The 23073-nt window shown below is 41.9% G+C and overlaps 1 protein-coding gene across 1 annotated transcript; it reads right to left on the bottom strand.

The window, feature by feature from the left end:
- Window positions 1–1810: 1810 nt before the first annotated feature.
- LOC104080967 (thrombospondin type-1 domain-containing protein 7B-like) lies at window positions 1811–23005 on the bottom strand. The gene is made up of 9 exons (XM_009583538.1): window positions 22857–23005; window positions 16099–16387; window positions 11061–11220; window positions 10536–10709; window positions 10351–10446; window positions 9187–9269; window positions 7387–7579; window positions 3699–3786; window positions 1811–1892 (listed from the first exon to the last, which is right to left on the bottom strand). Exons 1-9 carry the CDS (start codon window positions 23003–23005, stop codon window positions 1811–1813), a joined length of 1314 nt encoding a protein of 437 aa, XP_009581833.1.
- Window positions 23006–23073: the final 68 nt, after the last annotated feature.

The following is a 23073-nucleotide window of genomic DNA, read 5'->3' as shown; positions in this document are numbered from 1 at the left end:
TAACTCTTACCCTATACATGTTACTCAAAGGTTCAGTACAGGGTACTTTAAAAAAAGATTTAGGCCCCCGATGTTACTAGGGAACACCAGATCCTGCTTTTTATACCATAAACAGTTATAGCTCTAAGGTAGAAAGTAGGGCAAGCTGAACATCTTCAGGGCCAGAAATACGTGAGACAATTTCCCCTTGCAATTCCACCAGCCTTTTTTTTTAATGCGAGAAGAGGAAAGCGCATTCCTGGCCTTGCTTTGATGACACAACATCATCTCAGTTCGATGCTGCAGAAGAAACGCTGAAGGGGAGGGATCCCGACCTGGGGAAGGAAACCTAGCTATACCACCATCATTTTTTCAGTGAAACCATAATATTCAAATCCCTTTACAAAGCTGTGAATAGCAACATAACAAGACGAGCATTGCCTTCCGCCCTAGTTACACCCTTCTCTTGCAGTGATCTGCGCTGAAGTAAATGCGGATTGAGAAGGACCGCATAGGTGCTAGGCTGGCAACAATTCTTTTTTCCTCTTCTTTCTAATTATTGGAATAAGCAGCAGCATTGAGCTAAAAATAAGACCAAGCATTCTCCAGATCTGTAATTATTTCTCTCGACTTGTACTTGTCTACAACATTTCTTTCACTAATCGCTACAGCACAAAATATGCCAGAATTGTTTGCAATCCGAGTCCAATCTCAGACACAGTAAAAGACTAATAACAAATGTTGCTTACACACATTTAATTCAACATACCAGAAGCAATTTTCTCACTCTCTTTAGCATTTTATTTGCTTATAAATACAAGTCAATACCACAAGATGGCACCTTCTTACTTGCGACACACACTATTATAAACACTTACCCTCTTCAAATGTTCCCAGATGTTTACGACATGTAACTTCGCAGTGGTTTCGAAACATTTAAAAAAGCAAGACATTCTACAAACTGCATTTGTGTTTGATGTATATTAAATGAGGTCAGGTAATTAAATTCAAAAAAAGAATTTATAAATATTTCAGATAAGAAAATTTAAATACAAAAGCAGAGTTTGTATTAATTAAACTGAATAACAATTTAAATTGGCCATAACGCATCCACATGGTTTAATTTAATTTAAAATACTTTTTAAACAATCCTCTCGCCATTCATCAAAACACCTATCTACTCAACTCTTTAAAAAATATTCTTGGTTAAGAAACCACCTATGCTTTTTCATAACAATCCTTATTCTGTCCTGTATGTGGAAATGAAGCAAAATCATATTCCAGAATTAGAAAACAGGATAAGAAGGAAGAAACTTTAAAAAACCTGATAATTTCAGACATTTCAACTCATTCTTCCTTGCGTTACTGAAAATAAATGATCCGGTTTTAAAGTCTTTGAACGAAATGTAAACACTAGAAAACTCATTGTTGAAATAGGTGAAGAATAAAGAACCCGGCACTAATATAGTGCATAATGATGCTGTGTCAAACTTGTCATTTACAGTAAATGTCCCATTTTCCTCAGGATTGTCATGCCTTTTTTTTCACTAATTCTTTTTGATGTCTGTGGAGGCTCTCTTTTTTTTTTTTTATTCCCATTGCTCAACAGGAAGAGATGTATTTTCTGGTCTCTTCACAAAAGAGTTTCACAAGATCCAAATTTTTGACTCCATTTTTTTAATAAAGGGGTGGCAAAATTTTAAGCTTGAGATACTTCTGTTCTGCCCGGTATATTACACATCAGGAGATTCCTCAAAAAACTGAGAAGTCGGAGAGTTCCAAAAAAGAAAGCAGTTAAGGCAGTCGATGTCTACATTTGGATTTCTTTCTGTCACATATCAATGTCTCCGTCATAGGCCAAGGTTAGAGGCTTCTGCTGCGGAGGAGTGTTTTGATGCTGCTTTGTTTTTTTGCTGCAAGAAAAATATTTCAGGAGACAAAATTATAAACTGTAATAAGCTCAGAAACGTCATCAGAAACCACATTTCTATAAAAAAATCAACTTCCCATGCCAGCTATTTCATTTTGCAACTAGGTGACACTGCAGTACAGTGACTACCTCCAAGACAAAACTCGTGGACCTGCCTGTGTGCTATTACGTGTGTGGTTCGGACACAGCCTGCCGAAAACGGGCAGCCAACTGTGCTCTTCATCTAGAGAGGAAATAAAGCATATTTGTCTCCCGTGTCTTCTCACAGCTGACAAAACAAGGAACACCTCGCAGAAAAATTGAAACATGAACTGTCTAGGAGTGGGATATTCTCATTTTTTCTTTGGCACAGTATTGAAGCAACAATAATTATTATTGAAAAATACACTTCCTCACCAGCCTTCAAGTGATGGAGAACTATGTAATGTTATTTAAAAAATCCTCTGTATGCTCCACTGTGAAGCCACAGAGAAATGGTAACTACATGGCTTGGAACATAAGGAAGCTGCAATTCCTAAGCAGCGTCGAAACGCTGTTATTTAAGCTTTTAACTGAGAGGAAGACTAAAAGAGTGAGAGAAAATAAACTGATTTTGGATGAAAGAGGGCAATGATGCTGTCAGGCCACAGTTGTGACTCTCTGGTTGCCTGCCCTGATCTGACAGGGGTTGGGGCAGCTTGCACCATTAATGTTCGTAAAGCCCAGGCCAGCTCCATGGTCCTCAGGGACAGCTGTGGGCATTGCAGGACACACGGACGCTGGCCACTGCTCCCTTTGTATCCTCCAAGACGCATCAATGGCAGCGCCCTCCCAAACATTCAAACCAGAGAGCGCAACACCAGCTCTGTCAAGGCAGGCCTACCACCCCTGCCCGGGGCGACGGCTGCTTTGGAGGAGGGCAGACATCTCCCCCACCAGTAAGGCCCACCACCAGTGACACACTGGTGTAGACCAGAGCTTCGCTACACCCGGTACCCTATCTCTAACAGTGGCTGGTAACAGCAGCTTTAGACACAGGACATGTTTCCACCTGATGTATTCACTGCAAAAACCTATTTAGGGATTTCCTGAGCTGGAGCGTACATCCAGAAAACCACAATTAACACCAAGAGACCCAATCTCCCGTGAACTGTTATGCCATCTTTGAATCCATTTATCTTCCTGGCGTGCACAGTCCCCGGCAGCGGTAAGCTCACAAGGTAATAATGCACTGTGTGAAAAATACAATCTTTTGTTTATTTTAAACGATCATTTCATCAGATGCCTCCTACTTCTTATATTGTGGGAAATAAAAATTCCCTAGCGCCCTTTTCTACTCCATTCATGATTTCATAGACCTCTATTGTATTCCCACGTCAAACATCATTTTCCAACTGAATGCCCCTATTCTATTTAGTCCTTCCTTGAGCGGAAGCCAGCTCCTCGATCCAATCAGCCCCCTTGCCTTTTTTCAGTTTTACTTTATCTTTTTTTTAAAGAATACAATAAAAAGCCCTTTCTAATCCCAGCAGAAGTCTGAATAAATATAAGGGCCTATTGATAACCAAAAATAATTCTTTCCCTGCATGGCCACCACACTTCTTCATGATTACGCTGGATAGCATTCGGAGAGTTTTAAATTACTCTGAGGTAGGGGCCAAACGAAGGCAGTTAAGTAATCCAAGCTCCATCCTTTCCTAAAGCCTTGAGGATTAAATCCCTGCAACACAGAGCATTGTGACATATGTGGGATTGTTTAAATAAAAGCAAACTAGCTTTTATTTAAGGACAAAACACATGCCATACTCACCACATCAGGTAGGATGTAAAAATCACGAAAACTATGATGAGGAACCCGCCAGCTGATATTCCGTATACCCACATCTTCAGTTTGCCATCTGTTGGTACATGAGGGAAAAGGACAGAGGGAGAAAAAGGGAGAATAAAAAACTTTATTCTAAAACTCACGAATTCTTAAGAGACTAAGTAAAGAGAAAGCACACAAGCAAAATTAGTAGTACCATTGATGGGAAACACAGCAAGGACTGGCTGGGAATAATCCATAAACCCCACATTTTTGGTAGAAAAAAAGATTCCTGTAAAAATCAATGGCTTTAAAGACAAAATCTTAACTTTGATAAGGAGAGTAGATTTTCCTCATTGAAAACTGAAAATGAACTCTTCGCCTCAGTTTTCCCAAGCAGCATTATTTCTTAGCCTCCCCTCTGGCTGAGCTCCCGCGGTTCATTACGGGCAGCCCGGGCTTACGGTGCAGCACAAGACACACAAGCCAGGCAGGCTCCTGCCCTTGGAAAGGAGCAGGGGCAGGAGATAATTGCAGTACATTTGCTCAGGAACCCCAGCGGCTGCTCTGGCAAAGGCAGTTCAATGTTGAGCTGACCCAAACAGAAATGGAGATAGCACCTGATACGTTTAGCCTAAAGAAAAGAGGACTGAGAAGGGATGGGATTGTTCTCCACAAATACTTGGGGGTCAATTGGGGTAAACACCAGCGAGCACAAGTGAACAAGCTACTTAGAGCTGAAAAACGCTTGGGCAACAAATGGGAATAAAGTCAGCTTAGAATAAAAACAAGAATACGCTTTGCAATAGTAAGAGGGATAAAGTTGTGTAAGAGCTTTCTGGCTGGGCCACAGGAGCAGCAGACATAACTGGCTTTAAGACAAGGTAAGGCGCTTGATTAGGACTCTGTGGGTTGCGACGACAGGGGACCCACTCTGCGACCCTTGCAGGAACCCCTCCGCGCACACGTGAGCTTGTGTGTGTCGAAACATTTCCTTCTGATAGAAAGTCTCAAAACACATTATTTGGACAGGTCCTTAATTACAAGCTTTGCGTTAATAATAATAATTTTTAAAAGATCAATATTTCTGTTTCTTGCTCCGTTCTGGCTGTACAGCTTTCCTTGTGGGGAGAAGCGATGGTATTTTTTCCGTGTAGCAGTAGTCTGAGCTGATTCACATCAACAGGGCTGTTAATACAGACTGGAGGCAGGAATATGAACCTGCGCCGTGCCCACAGACATGTTTGACAGAGGCCATTTCAAACTCAGTCATGCGAGTGGGGAGTTACTTCACGGAACAATCACTGAGCCTTTTACATTTTATGTTTGAATGATGAATTTTTTCAAAGGGAAACATATTTAATCAGATCCCATTCTTTCTCTTTTTTCTTCCAGACTTTGTGGAAAGGCTGAGTACCTCTCACAGATCTTCTCCTCGAAACACTTACAGCCTATCTCCCATGTCAGAAGAGCTCCGTGTGTCAGGTCTGGGTTGTTGTTTTTTTTTTTTTTTAGCTGAAGTCTGGGTATGAAATTTGTTGCCCTCTCAACTGGAAATGGCCAAGAAACATTTAGCAGTCCTGCAAAGGGACTGTCACAGCCACAAAAAGGCATCCCACCATGTCTGCTATGAAGGCAGCTACGCTCTCCATCCCCAACATAAAGGCATTGGACCATGTCATCTTACAATTTGAACAATGCTATTTAAATTGCCTCTCAACTTGAAAAAAGTTTCTGTACCTGAACTCTGGCCTCCCAGAGTATGGTAAAAAAAGGAAAAACACAGCCTGATTCGAAATCAGTTCTGTGCACCTCTGCAGAGCATTTAAAAGAACAAAAACACCAGCCTCATTAAATTGTAATAAAATTTTTGTTCCAAACTGTAAACAGGAAAGGAAATCATAAATTAACTGGAAAAAGGCACATATACTTTTACTGACAGATATAAGTCCTTAGACGTACACAGATGTCATGGACTATGGTACTGAAGGGCAGTAAATGCCATCCATACAGGGAGTGTTCACCATAGACCCGCTATCAAGAGCGTAACTGGTAGGTAACAGTGGTTTCCTGGCTCAGCGAGCAGTAATTATTGCAAACTCCCAGATTAGTAAGCCTAAGAGCCTGTTTAAGGGGAGTAGTTACATATTTTGTCAAGAAGTTAGACAAAGGGGAGTGATTTGAAGAGCACCAGCCTTGAGCTGGGGTCTGAAGGGCATATACAGACTGAAGAGCTACCTGCAGGATGCCAAGGGGTTGGTGATACACTTAGCACACATGGAGCACATTTATTCCTTTCCCATATATTGTTTCTATAACATTTCTGCCCTAAAATTAAATAACACCATGTTCTGCAAAAGCTCCTTAGTCCCTCTTTCTGTCTTGTAGTCCCTGGGGGAGAACTGGCTCACAGATGCTGCCCTGAGGTCAAGCCCACCAGAAGCTTTCAGGGTTGCAGCCTCGAATGCTGATTTAAAAAGAGAAGATTGCAGCATCCACCTACACCTCTCTCCCTTTTTCTAACCCCATAAAGGTACCAGCTGAAGAGATGACACCCAAGTAAGACAGCCTACAAAGGGCCACGGATGCTGACAAAAAGGCAATTAACCCCAAACCTGTGACTCAAACTGCTAGTGAACTGCGTGGGCTTCTGGATGATGGGTTTGATTGAAAACCAGCCAAATGCTTTGGACCGAGCTCTATGAGCTCGGAGACTGTCAACGCAAAGGTTAACAACTGTATGCAAATCAAATATGTAAATGTAACCTTCAAAGTGTGATCACATATATCAGACAGAATTATGGTTCCCTGAATCCCGAAACGGAACCTTTCGTTACATGTTTTCTAAAGTCTCGTGTTCGTTACAAACTAATAGGAAACAAATGCAATGTCAGGTAACCGAAGAGGGGGCAGACTGCACTGCCAGTAATTTAGAATATGGGCAGAACTAACGCGTTTCAGTAAAACTTGATGTGCCTGACACCTTCGTCTCCCATTTTAAAGTCCTATTTGCATTTTAGAAATTTATTTTGAATAAATTAATCTTGCAAAATAGCAGTCAAAATGGTAATCAGCTATTACAGCTACAGCACCAGTCCTGTGGACCAGTCTGGGCACATCCAGTATGTGGTTCCAACTGGGAAGCATTTTATGGTGTGGAAGTCAAAGATCCACTGCTGGATCGTGGGCACAGCAGCTTGCCTGCTTTTTGTGGGGCGTTTTTCAATGTCTTAACTTCAACACTTAAAAGTCTAAACTCTACACTTTCTACTCTGTTTTTTTCATACACTTTTGAAATATGGCAAGAAACAACGAATGTGTTCTTCAATGAAATCTTAAGTACTTTCTGCTCTGAATCTTCTGAGGCATTAGTGATCAATATCTTTCCTTGTCCAAACATATTACTTCTAAAAACATCATCAGATAATAGTTCTAAGCATCCCCCCAAATCACATATGAGTATACTTTTGCAAAATATGATTGCTTTATTCTGTCTTTGCTATCTCTCAACGTAAGAGATTGTGATTACTCTCCATAGGCACAAAGGAATGAAAGATGGCATGCGAGTTAGAAACTGGGAGGCTGCTCTGCAGCTCCCAGACACAATCTGGTGTTATGATCTACAAAGCTTGTACCTTTCTTCTACGGAAACACTGTAAAGACAATTTATTCCATTCATATTTAAGTTTTTCACCTGGATTAAAAGGTTGAATAGACCATCCTTTGAAAATGTCATGCATTTTTGAGTTGACAGGTTTATTTTTTCCAGCAATGGTCTTAACATCAGCTTTCTTATCTTCCAAACCTGGTACCTTCATGCAGTAATCCAGGAAACCATTTGATCTCATTATTTCTGTATAGCCTCGCTCACAACCGCAGACTCCTCTCTAGGTGATAAAAGGGAATTCAGTATTAAAGCAAATAGTATCCTCTCGCAGAACAGTGCAAATTGTAGGCAAACTACGAAGAAACTGCAAGGTATACCCTGCACATGCCACTCCACCACCACCAAACCAAACAAGTGAGGAACTGGTACCCGCAAACCCATTTCAGTTCAAAAAGCCAAAATATATTTGGGGAATTGGTTGAAAAAGAGTTAGTAATTACAGAGAAGCCCAACACCCAAATATTTTCATCCTAACAGTCTTAATAACAGGCATCTGTGGCTTGATCCAAACTCCTCTTGTCAATAATCATTCTCCCACTGACCCTGCTGGGCATTAGAAGAGACAAACAAGAAACAACCCCACTTCAGACCCAACCCTCCCAGTGTATTTCCACTCCGGTATTTCACAGGGCTGTCTGAAATGAAGCTTGCTTCTTACAGCCAAATATCCACTGCCCTGGATCAGTCTAAGCAGTTTCTTCAAGAGGTTTATTAGAAGTCTGTGGTTTGCTAAATAGAGACTCCATTTTCTGGATTTCTACTTTAAAACAGCTTTTTTAGATTGTTTTTCTTTGCTAATTATCTTATAATTAAAATGCCTTTCTGAGTGTCTGATACCCTCAGTTATGATCCAAACAGGCAATTGATTTACAATCTCTGATAAGAATTTAACTCTTGACATCAGTTTTATTGCCACAACATCCCCCTCTTGTTGACAGACGTGATCCTGAGCTTTTTTGGACAAAAGGTGAAGTCTCAAGGGTTTTTATAGCTAATAAATCCGTGCTTACCCATCATTTTTATGTTCCTGTAGACTCTGAGCACTCTCCTGACCACCCCCTCAGCCACATTCCATTGCCCGTGAGCTACTTTCCAATGGTAATTCCTCCCACCAGCTACTCATCTGAAGCCAAGAGCCGTGGAGGCTATTTTCAAAACATAAATATCTAAACCCCAACTGCCCCTGGCTACTTTAAGTGTTCTGGGTTTTATACTCCATCACAGTACTGACACAGATATGGCATTTTGGGAAGTTCTTACGCTGGAGTTCAGTCTTGCAGGAAGGGTCATTTGTAACCTCTGGGCTCATGTTTGCTCAGAGGCAAAGAAATGGCCGTGGCTCAAAGAATCAGCAGGTGTTGCAGGTGCTCAACAGTTCAGCAAAAAAGGTCATTTCCAGGTTTTGCCTTAGAAGGCAATATGGGGATGGTGGGATCACACGCTACATCTTCCCTATGCTCACGGGGGCTTTCTGCGTCCGTGGAGGAGCAGGAGAGGACTCTCTTATCTCCTCTTTTACAGAAGTTTTAAACAGTCCATTTTCTACAGGACAGCACAATAGCATTCAATGAAAATTAAACCAAGATGATCCAAAACCCGTCCACGGAACAAAACCAAACTTGTAACACCACATAAATACTCCATCATTCGTTTGTGCAGGTTTATGAAGGTTTCCTTTCAGACTGAAATTCCCACAACCTCCTCGAGGTGGTACCATGGACACACTAAACTGTTTTCTAGGTCCTGGAATGCATTTACGATACAGAAGCTAACTGAATAGATTTTGCGGTGTTAATTTCTCAACCATCTTCTGCAGCGAGCAAGTACCTGTGTGCAGTAGGAGAATGGCTTTCTGCACGCCGGGCTGCAGTGCCGAACTTCTGCAGGTTTCGTCCGAAGAGCACACCCTCCTGTAAAAGAAAATACTGAGTGCCTTCAAGGGTATGTTTTAAAATGTTTTTGACTTGGAAGACCAGAGTGTAAGAAGTGCTTGCTTGCTTATTTTATATAGTTAAATACTAATCTATTGGGCACATTAGCATAATATCTGTAGGCATTGCATTAATTAATTTGGCTTAACAAGGCAGGGAATTATTATCATACCCATCTTGTTAATGGAGAACAGAGGTATACGGATTTAAGCAATTTGCCACAGGCTACATAGGAAGTTGGGGACAGAATCGGGAATTAGATGCAGATCTTCTGTGTCCTCATTAATGTCTTATCTACATAAGAAGACATAATCCACATAACGCCTTTGCCCATCCTCACTTGGGGAAGTCTGTGCTTCTATAGGAATAAAAACATGTTAATGAGTTCTTAACTACTCGGCAACCTTCGCACATAAAACTTTTGTTATTATCTTAACTAGTCATTATAAATAGAACTAGATAAGAACATCTGCATTTTCATTTCTACTCTCTCCTCATTCACCCTGTTCATATTGAGAGAGATCCTACGGATGTGCGAGCCCTACTGCCTTTGCCAATCTCTCGTGGAGCTTCAAAGTGCTGACCGTGAATTTCCCTTTTCATCCTGCGCAGGCAGAATTTGTAGGTCAGGCAACAGCAGGAACCTCACAGTTTGAGCGATTTGAGATTCCTGTGTGTTGAACAGAAGAGGTACAGAAGCTGGGCTCTCTACCACGCGTGTGATGTTCTCTTCTGTTCTCCAGTTACAGGAAGGTTGCACTAACGGCTGCGCAAGCCAGCCCAGGAAGCCCTTTCAGTCCATGTACATTCATTTCTTCCCATGCCCAACCCCACAGTAGGGGTAATTCACCCAAATACTCTCACGTAATGACATGTGTGATGTCGACCTGACAGCAAGGCTGGTGAGCTCCCATCTGTCTTTTCTACACACAAATCTGAACTGAAATTCTCAAGGAATTAGGAAGGCTGTCCAACTGCCCTCTGAGCAACTGATGCAGAAGAAGAAAAACCTGGATGGAGATTTCCATTCATAGTTGTGCATGGCAATTTTTGGATATACCTGTGACATTTATTCCATCTGAGCGTTGACACCACACCGTGCGTACGTTGTCTCGCCAAAGGCTGGTTTTCCACAGGTAGTCATAACACTTCCCTCCTGCAACATCAATACCAGTTAGTCTTCACCTTGCAAGAAAACCAGAATCAACTCTTGAACGGGAGGAAGCAGCGCTGTGGCCACGCTACCTGAGCAAGGTCGCGTTTCCATCGCTTGTCCGGAGCAGCTCTCCTGGTTGTCAGGAGACTGAACAATAAATGCCCTGGATCGGGACTGGCGCCCCATTGTCTCGAAGCTCCTGCCATTGATGCAGGTGAGCTCACAAGAGCTCCACTCCGACCACTCTGTCAGGTGGCAGTCACCTGCACGTTAAAAGAATAAATCACAGGTTTTCAAAAGGAATCAGCCTTAAAGGATAAGGACAACCTAAGCGTACAAAAGCTGTAATAGTGAAATACCCCCAGTTTATCACCCAGTGGTATGCATTATTCAGATTTTCTGCTTCATGGGGAATCCCATTTTCTCAAAAAAAAAAAAAAAAAAAAAAGAAGTCTCTTTCGGGTGATCTAGAAACAGCAGACTGAGCATTTACCTGATCTGCTGAAGTACAAATTCTTACTACAGCGACTGACAGTACTCAGAGTTATGGAAGCATCTCCGTCTCAGACAGCTATCACAGGCAGAAACGCACTGGGACTTTCCAAAGACTTTACCTGGGCAAGGCACAGAGCACGGTAACTGCAGCACACTCTCTTTTGATGGCAGCTCACCACATAACGCATTTTCTACTGGTTTGGATGTAGCAGAAACAGATGTGTCATACACCACACATGTGAGGTTGCGGACTTGCAATCCATCTCCACACTGTCCACCCTACAAAATGATAGCAGGGAACAGAGACACACATCGCTGACGTTAGCGGATGACAAAAGAAACACGGCTGATTCCACCTAAAAAGACTTCAAAAATACAAATTCCGTCTCTGGACTGCAATAGTATCCCCAATAATGGGAAGACAGATGGAGATCTCCTCTGTACACATCTCTACAGAAGCTCAGAGGTACAGGCAGAGCCACACGTAACCAGGAGAAGAGGTGGGTATCATAGAAGATTAATCCTGCCTTTGGCGTTGGCCCTTCACACCTTTACCTAGAGCTAGTGAATTTACTGATTCTTAATAAGCGCCCAGTTAAATAAACACAGAAATTTTTGGCTTCTCTAAAGAGGCCAAGAGCAGAGCTTGTCCATAAGGAATGGACATTTCCACTCACCTCCTTTGACGATACAGCTTAATAGGAGCACTTACATGGTTTAAACTCTGCAATGGCCCGCACACTTAATTAGACTGCAAGGATTATTGCGCACTAGGCTGTTTGTGTAATTTCTTAAAGGGAGCTATTGGTTCCGGAGTAGACAGAGCTCACCAACTCATATCACACACTCTACCAAAACATCACCCAAAGTCAGCCATCGCCTGCTAGCACCGAGCCCCATTTGAACAAGCAATAGGAGGCTCCAGCTGAGCCACTCCACGCTCCTCAGCCCAGTTCTGACAAACACACTGCTGAATGAACGCACTCGGTAGGAGCCATTCTGCTCTGCAGAGGAAGTCCATTATTTTAAAAGAATCCACTGCCAAGTGATCCAAAGGAGCACTTCCCTTGGTTATATAAAAGCAATGTTTCATCCTTCTTCTTGAGTTTTATTTACTGAATTTTGTAAAGTGCCATTTCTGCAAGGCTTCAGGCGCGAGTTCGTAAAGCATGACACAGGTTTAAGGTGTGCACCTCAAACATCATTGCAGCTCTGTTTTTCAGATGAAAATGAAACTACTCCAGCCTCTAGAAATAGCTTCGGTTCTTACAGTATCCTCAGCCCTTGATCATCGCTTTAGTCAAAAGCTTTTTCATTCTTTCCATCCCTTCTGTTGCAGACCCACAATGAGATGGAAATAAGAGCATAACTAGCTGGATTTAGAGCAGTTGCTAATCAAAAGCATCTTAGAGAAGTATTAGTGTAGATTTAGTATATGCAGCCAGATTTCAAGTTTTTAACACCGTGTTTCACTTTAGTCAGTATGTAACTTATTGTTCTAAATTACTGTTTCACCACTGAAACCTCTATTGTGGTCTGAGATTAATGGTGTGTAAATAACTCATGCAGCTGTCAATGGGGTTAGAGCTCTTAGAAATGGCTGGTGGAAACAGAAGACGATATGGAGAAAATTCTCGGGGGAAATGGGCACTAATCAAACTGCAGTGTATTTCCAGCTCAAAGTGGTTCAGGGAATGCCTAAAGATTATGTCCTTTGGAAAGGACAAAAAAAGTTTTTAAAAAGATACTTATTCTTGTAGAAACAATATATAGGTATTTATACACATATCAATATATAAATAATTATATGAATACCAAGATATAAATATAAATAATAGGTGAAAACAATCCATTTTTTTGGTACAGCAGTCTCCACTATAAAAGTCTACATGCAACATTCTTCATTCTTCCATCATGCAATATTGGAAATACATTCATATTTTCCAATGTTTCAAATAAAAAATAAACATAAACTGTGGACTCTCAAACAATTCCAAAGATAAAGGTTCCCTTTTTAACATTGGCTTCAATTTGGTTGCTTTCTTTCAAGACGAGCAATGTGTTTTTACAATCAATTGAACGCACTTAAAAGATAAAATGTCATCTTGTCACTTACAGAGGGAGATGTTTTTTGATATATTTGGCAAGGTCGTAAGCAATGCAGGAGCACTGCACTAACTTCCTTATCATCTTAAAAATTACTCATGTCCCCAAAATTATACATTTGAAGATCTAATTAATAGGTGTGGAATCAGTGGAAGTTTGCTGCAGTAATGGCACATTGAGGATGCAGGGAATAGTTGCTAATCAGAGGAAGACTGCCAAGGAGATGATCACATATTCAAAACTCGGGGGATCAAATCTGTATTGTGAATGCTCTTCCTTGGAAGATGTGATCATCTGAGGTTTGCCTAGAACCAGGATTTGCCTCTACAGTGACAAGCTCCTGGCAGGAAATATGCGGGGATATGACTTCTAGAGGGGATTCCCCCCATTCAGCTACAAAAATCTCTACACTGACCCTATGGAGGATGCAGAACCCACCCTGGGTCCCCTAAATACAGCCTGGAGATACAGGTCCCTGCAGGAGCACCTGCACAGAGCCTCCGCCTCTCACCCCCCTGGCCCCAACCGACCACCGGTAAAATAAGGAGAAGGTTTACACCAGGACTGTGTTTTGACAGCCAGGTATCTTTTGAATTGATACGCTAACACCATCTGCACAAACCTTCTTTCACATCACCCTCCGCACTAATAAGACAAGAGATAACAGTCCTAATGAGATGCTTTGCCCAGACGTGCCTTTAAGAAAAGTTTTCCCTTTTCAGCTTTTACTGGGGTACATGTGTGTTCACAATTATTTTAGGTAAAGAGTTGATGGGGCAAAGCTTTCACAGGTTGATGAGCATTTAATCAGGTAAAAGTTTTCTCTAACAGGGAAGCATTGTGTGATCACATTTAAGGGAGTGCTTTTAAAACATGTTAGAAAGGAAGGGTTCTTAGTCTTCTTTTGAATGCTAGGGAGCTAGTGCTTGATAACGTCTAGCTACTTCACTTATATTCCTTCAATGGAAAAATTATGAACAGTGTCAGCCACTGCAAATTTTTTTTTTTTTTTAAGCTAATCAGTGTAGACCACTTCAACTCCAGTAGGAAAATGATTAACATAATGTAACCCTTTAAGATGAGGTGCATTGACCGTTTCCCAAGTTCTGCATCTCTCTGAATACAGCAGAAATGCCCCACGCCCGCCGGAGGTGTGCCTGTGACATGTGTAATTACCTGGAGAGCAATGCATTGATTTCCATACTGTGAAAAACAGCAACAGAGAACACTTAGCGGGCTCTATTCCTAAACATGTAGACACTGCTAATTATTCACATTAAGTCAGTTTAGCATAAAATAGCCCTTCTACAATTAAGAAATGCAGTCTCAGTTATTTCATAATACAAGGCAAAAACATTTTAGCCTTATAATTAATTGCCCTAATTATATTACTACAGGAAGACACTTTCACAGTATGCATTTTGGTCTTACCATAGGATGCATTTACCTTATTTCACAAAGCATCCTTGAAAACAGGACTTCTGAAAGCTTTCTTTAGAAAGTAAGCTTAAGCTTCTTTTCCAGTAAAGCACAGGAATAAATCACCCTGTATTTATGAACTACATTTAATTCCTAAGCACCTCATTAAAGAGAAGTGAACACAAATAAAATGGCTCCTCTCCAAAACAAAGCAAAGGGTAGAGAAACTACATGGCAGTAATTTAAGGAAAGAAGCAGGCTCTATCTCACTGAAAACACGGGATGATATCTGGGTTAGGGAAGGCTGTGATTACTTGCTCTGAGCTGAAATTTAGCTGGGTTCTGGATGCACGCATTTTTAATCTGCACGATGTGTTATTTATCTGGAGTATGCCAGGGTGTTAATTCAGCTTCCCTACTAATTCTTTTATCAGCTATGTTAGCTGTTAGTGTTGAAGGTCTCTTCCCTAATGTTTAACAGAATTTGCTTACGTTAGCTGGACAAAATATCAGCTGATGTTATCATTTTGTTATATTTATGTTATACATAAATAAATACTGAGTGCAGTATGTACAAGGACCATATTCACACCCCTAATTGCAATGAGTTGTTGTTCATTATATAAAATATAAATATATTTCTGTTTCTCTGGTCTTGGACTGTCCAAAGACTGTCACGCTTCAGATTTCATTTGTCAAAACGTGGGAAAATTCTGGGTATCTATTCTGCCACACGCAGTATTCGCTACACATCCATCCACCGCATCTAGAAACCGAGTAGGTATTGAAGGCATTTGCAGCGTGGTAGAGAGCAGAACAGAAAACACAAGGGATGTGTCTTTACATGCATTATTGGCTTCAATCTCCTACGTGGTATGATGTGGAGAAGCAGCCACAGATCCACCTTCTGTCCCCTGGGACCAGACAGGGCACTTTTCCACCCCAACCACACTTCTCCCACCTGCATCTCAGCACAGCTTTAAGCAGCACGAGTGGACTTCACTCCGTCCCAGAAACCTCAATGTGAAAGATTCACCTCTGCTTAAACTGGGTTACCGACTAATACGTTTTAATATTGGAAATGCGATCCAACAGATAAGGAGAGAAGAAAAAGCACAGAGGGGAAAAAAAAGTCAATTCAAGGCTGATGCAAGTCACTAGCAGTGAAAAAATGATGGCTCCAGTGCCGAGCAGAGGTGCCGAGCGTAGGTACAGCACATCGCAACTGAATCCAGCCACTTTTAGATCATTAAAAAGATAGCCAGGCTAAGGAGGAAACCAGCACTTTGTACAATAATGCACACTATTGTACCAGAGACCTTGTGGGGAAAGACCTGCTATACACTACTTTTAAAAAAAAAAAAAAAAAAAAGGAAAAAAAATTATACAAAAGACTAAGCTCTCTTGAAATCTTGCGTATCTATTTTCTTGTTATAGTTATTTTATATAACTAAATTATAGGTCACCATGACTACACCCACTCAAGCACATTTACTCCATAAATCTCCTTTAATACCTCTATAAGCTCATGGTACTTGAACTCGTATTGTTATAAATTGCTGCTGACGGCTGGAAGATGAGGTGCAGAGGTTTACCGCTCCTGAACTGCCCCTGCTTTCCTATGGATCTTACCAGCGCCTTCAACTGCCACAGAGACACCTCCGACCTGCGAACAGTGGCCTCAATCAATTCTGCCATGTAATGATGATTTTTGTCGTTGACCCCAGCCGCGGGGAACCCGAGGAGCCCTCGGGGAGCGCTGGAGAAAGCCGTACCTGGACTCTGCAGGGAGACCACGGGCCCAGCAGCCAGCTGTAGCAGGGCTTCACCGGGCAGCTCCTGTGCTGGGTGAGCTGCTCCGGGCAGGGTCTGCCCTCGCCCGCTGCCCGCAGGACCACCGAGCGCCCGCGCACCATCTGGCCTAGGCAAGGGGAGAAGAGAGGACACGGTGAAGGAGACCCAGAGAAAGAAAGAAAGGCAGATTTTGTGATTTATCAATATTCCTGGTTCATTTTCCACCACTAAAAGCTGTTAAAAAAGCAATTAATTGGGGAAGACAATTCGGATAATATGGATGCAATTGTTAAGTCTAAGTGACGCCGTCACTGATATTTTCAAACACAGTTTTTAAACACAGTTTTGTATGTTCTCCAAATACATTATTTGTTTATGCAACACATTTAAATACTTGACTAAATCCTGATTATTAAATATGACAAGAAAATAATTCCTGTGGCAGCATCATTTCCAACGTTACACGTTCAGTATGTTTCCTGAGATTTTTAACAAATGAAATTTTCTTTTTATGACCAATTATGTGCATCTCATTTGAAAACTGCAAACACTCTAGTGGCTATTACCATCCATAACCACTTCTGCCATTTCCATTAAAATCCTATTTATTATTGGTGAAAACTTCTTCAGCCACTGAATGGAAAAAGCAATTATGTTACTACTTTTGAAATAATAAAACTGAATATATTCATTAAAGTTACAGCAATTCCATTTCTGTCTCCTTTGCTGTCCATTTATGTCCAGGAATGTTTTCACTCAAAATGTTTCAAGTAGAATCCTGGCTCCGAATAAAAAGTAATATGGGAAAAAAAAGCCCTTATGCAATGGGATGCAGAAGATTGTGCCGTGGATAAAATTTCTGCCTTGACCTTCAATAGGTGTGGATTTGAGAGGCAGTTAGAAAAATAAAAGGTCTGGGTAACACGGGCACACACATGCAACAAGACAGATGCAAGTGGCAATTGCTAATTCACTGAAAAGGAAAGAGAGAACGTGTGGCGGTGGGGCTCTCCCATTCGTATCGCAGTCGTTTAGCTGCCATCGTGAGCGGGGGGAGTCCGGGGGGGAAGCAAACACCCCTGCGAAGTGGGGAGGCTGCGATATTCAGCCAGATCCTTCGCCCTGCTATTTATGCACGCACTTTTTCATTAACGGTACTGCAGCTGGGTTTAAGGTACATCTCTAATAACTGCCATTGGGACTATCTACGGAGCAGGGTTTCCAAAAACATTTTAGCAACTAAAAATTAAAAGCAGACACACCTGAAAAAGCTACTGACAGATACCTTAGCAAGCTCTCTTACCTTTACAATGTTATTCCCTCGCTCTGACCCATTGCATTCCATTTTTAAACCCATTTAAACCAATTTTAAGACTTATTCCTTTTCCAATTCTAATGCCCTGGACCTGGGGAGTTTGTAAGAGAAGTGATGATAAAAGCTCTTATCCACATGACTGTGCATTCAGCCATCACGGAATCAGACACATTAGGAGGTGGAAAAAATCCTACCAGCTGAGAGGAAAGGAAAGGTAAGAAACTCCTGCGGTTCACCGGGGGTCAGAGCAAGGGAAGAGAAACCCCCCAGCCCGCTGCCGGCGAACCCCATGGCAGCCCTCCCCTGCCCCACAGGCCAAAATTAGCTGTTTCTTCCTTTCCGGCAATGAACCAAATTTGCCGGATTCTTCTTAATTCTGAATGCTGAGGACTGATAAGCAATGAAAAAGGCTCTTTGGGAAATGGTGCGAAGCCCGTGGCTGTGGGGTTTTCGGGGTGCCCTGGGGCAGGCGGCTGACCCAGGCCAGGGAGCTCTGCGGCCCCGCCAGGCACGAGCTCCCAAAACGGCAGCTATGGAAAAGGAGATCTCTTAAGCTTAAAACATCCAATCTCATTAGGAGGGACTTGAAAGCCTGAAGCATTCATCAAGCTATTTTAATTAAAGAAATAATTTCCTTTCGTACACTCAGTTTAACATCTTTCTAGCAAAATGTAAATGGGAAGATCACTGAATAAAAAACACGATTTTCCTTTTAAGAGGAATTAACAACCGTTCTGTATTTACATTTTATTTTCCTACAGTTGGTTATCCAAACCATTTAAACTCACTGCATTCACAATGGTCAGCTGACTCATTTACTCTATCACTTTCTTTTTATACTGTGAATAAATCATCAAAGAAAGAAATTTCGCTGAAACCTTCTTTGCACAGTCACTGCAGTGAGTTTCTGAAAGCTCTGATTTTTTTTCCTCACTCCATAAACATTATCTAGGTGCCCAGTTACCACTCAGGTAGCAGAAAAACTCCTTGTCTTTCCTTTTTAAATATCTTATCTTTTACTGCCTCTGGAGAATAGAATCTCACTGCATCTGAAATTATTTTTCTTCCAATACAAACTCTGGAAGAGCCAAAGCAATCCTAGTCGTTTCTTTAATTTCCCAATGAATTTTTCTTTAATTTCCCCATGAATTGGCCACATGTCTGTTTCTTCTGCTCTGCAGTGTTAAACAATACGAAAATTAAGACAGAAAGTGTGCTGAAAATTGAAAATAAGTATTTCTTCATATCCTCAAATTTGTCATTAGTTTTGAAAGGAGGAAAAAAAGGCTAGTCTTGTTAATGTTGGTCACTTAAAATCCTGTTTTGCATCAGCAGCTAAAATTTCATCTCAGAAACATAGGATCATATTTTCAAATCAGAAGAATAAGATTTTTTACCCCCCACAAATCTTGCCATTCCTTGCATTTTATCCCCACAAAGTGATGTGTCGCAGCTGAAACCAAGATGATTAAAATTCCTGCTAGAGCTCATCTCAGTCAAAATTACTGACAAGTTGTTATCTGTTTAACGAGCATGAGCAGACCATATAAAACACAACCCTAGCAAGCAACCGCAAGACCAGAGCAGGGATTAAGTTACTTAAATGCAGCCATGGAGGTCAGGTGAGGCCACGTCACAAGCAAAGGGGACTGGTGATAAATGGGGCTTTTCATCTACTTCCCACTGCCAGTCCCACCAGCGGGCACTGGGGCATCCACAGCTCTGGGAGAGGTTTTGGTGGCCCCTCTTCCAGCAATGCCTCCGAGCATCACCAAACCGGAGCTTAACGAGTCTGAGTAGCAAGCGAGAAAAAGTCACGAAAGTTTCTTCTTCAGAAGGCAAAACCAAAAATGTTTTCCCAAATTGGCGATGAATCAGTGAAAAATGTAACCACCAAATTTTTCAGTCGTGCACATCCTTGTCCCACTCATTTCTGTCCCACGGGTCAGTCTGGTGTTGGGCTGCACCTCTCTGCAACCCGCTACGGTCTCTTCTGGGCTCTGAGGACTGAGCAAGGCACGGCAGCGTGTTCTCCTGGGTAACTCAGGTGAGTCCCATAATTTATCTGATGAAGTCAGCTTTATAAGTGGCAAAGCATGGGTTCAGGTGTTCTTATACTATTAGGACTCTCATTAGACAACTTGGGAGAAATCACACAGGATTGGAAAACGTTTACGTAGAAAAATTCAGCATCCTCGTGTATTCATTTGCCTTAACAAAGGAAATACAATTTGCTGGGGATTATCCGTACCAAACATCTTTCTAGAAAACTTTGATTCAGGCCGTGGGAGCATCATCCATTAACGCAGTACTATACATCTTTTCATAGCAGTACAGCAACTGATATGAGGAACTCCAATACATAACCCAATGTCAGCCTGAAGCCCTAGCCAGCATCCTGAGCAGATGCCGCCCAGAACTACAGCTGCAACAGGCAGATATCAGTTACACATCTCCGTAGGCGCAGCACAGGCAGGAAAGAGAGATCTACTTTACTCATCATCATTTATAAAAATCAATATATTCGCCTTTGGCTGCTGTGTACCAGAACCATATTAGCTGTCAGTGCCACATACACAGCAGCACCACTTCATGTTTAAATGCATTGTTCCATAAAATAAAACCTGAGCGAAAGAAAGGTTTATCCATTAAAATATATCACAGCAAACCGTTGCTGGAAGAGATGGACAGAATAAAAATGTTAGCAACAATGCTTGAGTTAAGAAACACATGAAATTGTAAATCCAGCAACACTAAATTTTGATCTGAATGATATTTAAATTATGGTTCTCTTTGAAGATGTTTACGGTACTTCAGCAGGCCCTTCACATGCTCTCCAAGAAAAGCCAGAAAAGCAGAATATTATTGCGAGCAGAGCCAGTAACGGTGCATACAACTGATTTGCCGTGAATTATTTCTGAGAACCATGCACCTAAGTCCTACATTTTAGCTTTATCAAATAGTGGGCAATTACTTATTTGGCAAAGGGAAGCCAAATCAGTGTTTACTACAGCCAATTCCCACCGCTCGTTTATTGTCATCCTTTGGTTTTCCCTGTCTAATTTGAGGCTCCATCCTACTCTCACAAACGCCTTTGAGAAACTCATGATGATTTCAAAGGTATTGCTTTGGGTAGGAAACCCTCTCTGTATTCATCTGAGAAGCACCACCTGTAGATGAGTACCTAATTAATGACTTCTCTGTTAATACATCATCAAGTAGTATTTCTAACCAACTGGAACTCAGTGAAGAAGCTGAAATGACAATGTTTCTGCTGTTGGAACCACACAAAGGCCACGGCCGCAGGACTGCTGCCAAGGTCCCTCCATCACGGATGTTTGATATCAGTGTAGCTCCATGCTTGATGGCTGCTGCAGCAAAACTCAGATCAGGACTGGGGCTGCAGTAAAATAACCAATGCGCTCGGAATAACTTGGATGCGAAGTACTTTTGTTTCATTGACGCTCCTGCTTTGGGACGAGATTCAGAAGACTCTTGGGTCCTTGCAAAGCTACTCAAATGATAGAGAAGGACTGAGCAAAACCTGGCTTCCTTATGATACAATTTTTAAGACCTTCCCAGCTGCTTAGCTGCCGTAGGTTCACAAAACAGTATCTCCAGCTTTTAAATCATACACGTCTATGTCCTGAACTGTACAAGCCAGCTCTCTAGCTAGCAGTATAACGGAGTTATGATCTTTGAGGACCAGAAGATGACCCATATACTGAGCTGAGCTTGGGCTTGACTGTGTGTTTCAAGTAGCCTTAATGAGGTTTGGCACCTACAGCCAGAACACTCCCAGGAAGAGCTGAGGTCTGCTTCGGCAGGGCGCGGATGTTTCCAGTTTTCCTCTGCAGAAGCCCAGCTTTGATTTAGGACATGAAGTAACTGGTTGCTCCTTACATGCATTGGGAACCCTCAGCTCTTTAACCAGTCTTTAGGATTTACATAAGCATTTCAGGATCAGGAGCAGAATACGAGACATACCTTTACTCGAGTACATCCCTTTGCAGACTATGCAACGTAAGAACTCAGGACAAAAAAGAACTCGGGCATTATATAGGATGAGCTGCTCCTTTAGCATGCTAAAAGCCATAAAGAAGTTACAACTTGCTTTTGCACACGTAGCTCCGTTTATTTTAGTAAATGATTGAACACTCAAAAAAATAATTTAAGTCCATTCAGCAACATGAGCATTAACACTCCAAAATGGATTTTGAAGAAAAAATAAAATTTGGAATTAATAGTATTCCTAGTGTGGTGTTGTTAAAACACTGTCTATGAATTATTCATTTCTGTTAAGAAAACACTACTTTACAAAAGGGCTAAAAGCTCAGCAAAGAAAGAACACCACTAATCCAAATATTAAGCTTCTTCTGTAACATGCTTTGATCTCTGAAATCCATCTGAAGGAATCACTTTATGGAAGTTAAGAGCTTTTTTCTTTTTGACCTTAAGTGAATTTGATTCAAATATACATTATGGCTCTCGAATCTGAAAGATTAGCTGTACACATAATGCACATCAGAAGCCTGGGAAATAATGTCACAAGCTTATTTTGAATAAAAGCTTCAATGCATTTCCTCATGTCAATACTCAAAGGGTTTTTAAAATCATATAAAGTTAAAAAAAGGGTCCTAATCCTTTCATTTTTTATATGCTGGTGAGCATTACTGGCTATAGAAAACTGAAGTTACTGGAGTCATACAAGTATTAAGGGACCTGTGGATACAAGAAGACAGAGGCATATATTAAATGACGAAAAATAGCCTTAGTGGTTTTTCTTCAACGGAATGCAATTATGTTATTAAAAGTAACTTCACCAGAGGATTTGTATTTAGTTATTTATCCATTTCTTAAGAATCCTGTAACTCTCCCCAGCTCTTAGCTAGCTCTACGTACTCCTCCTGTCTCTGGGGTTAATGTTTCCTATGACTGAATCCTGAGAGTTTGAATTAATTAATAAAATAATCCTCCAGGCATCTGTCCACTTCGTTTCCTAAATTGCATTTTTCACTTTTGAGTACTTTAAAAATAGCCTGCTTTGTTCAAAAACCCCAACACCTCAGGACCTCGAGAGTGTCCAAAAATCACCTCCGAAGGGTTCGGTGCGGCTCGGGGCGATCCCTGTGCTCTGCACCCCTGCTCGGGGGCTGCTTAAGCCCTTCTGGGTGGGCTCGGTGTCTGCCTAAGCCCTTCTGGGTGGGACTGGGGGTCCCGTCTGTGCTGCATTGCTGAGACTCGGGGGGGGAAAGGGGCAGGAGGGCAGGTGGGGACTCACCGCTGGCGCCACACGTGTGGGAGCACTGTGACCAGGCTGACCACGCCGAGAGCTGGCAGTCCACCGCACACCCCACCACGCACCGGCTGCTCGTCTGCACGGGCTTCTCCAGGCGAAGCTGTGAGATGAGAAGGAAACACAGGCGTCATCCTCCCCAGGCCCCCCGGCCGCCTCCTGCCGCGGCTGGGCACCAAGTCAGGAAACCCGGCTCCAGAGG

This window comes from Fulmarus glacialis, unplaced genomic scaffold (assembly GCF_000690835.1).
Source record: "Fulmarus glacialis isolate BGI_N327 unplaced genomic scaffold, ASM69083v1 scaffold458, whole genome shotgun sequence".
Taxonomy (NCBI): Eukaryota; Metazoa; Chordata; class Aves; order Procellariiformes; family Procellariidae; genus Fulmarus; species Fulmarus glacialis.
Note: the sequence above shows the minus strand (reverse complement) of the source record. Positions and strands in the feature narration are given on the sequence as shown.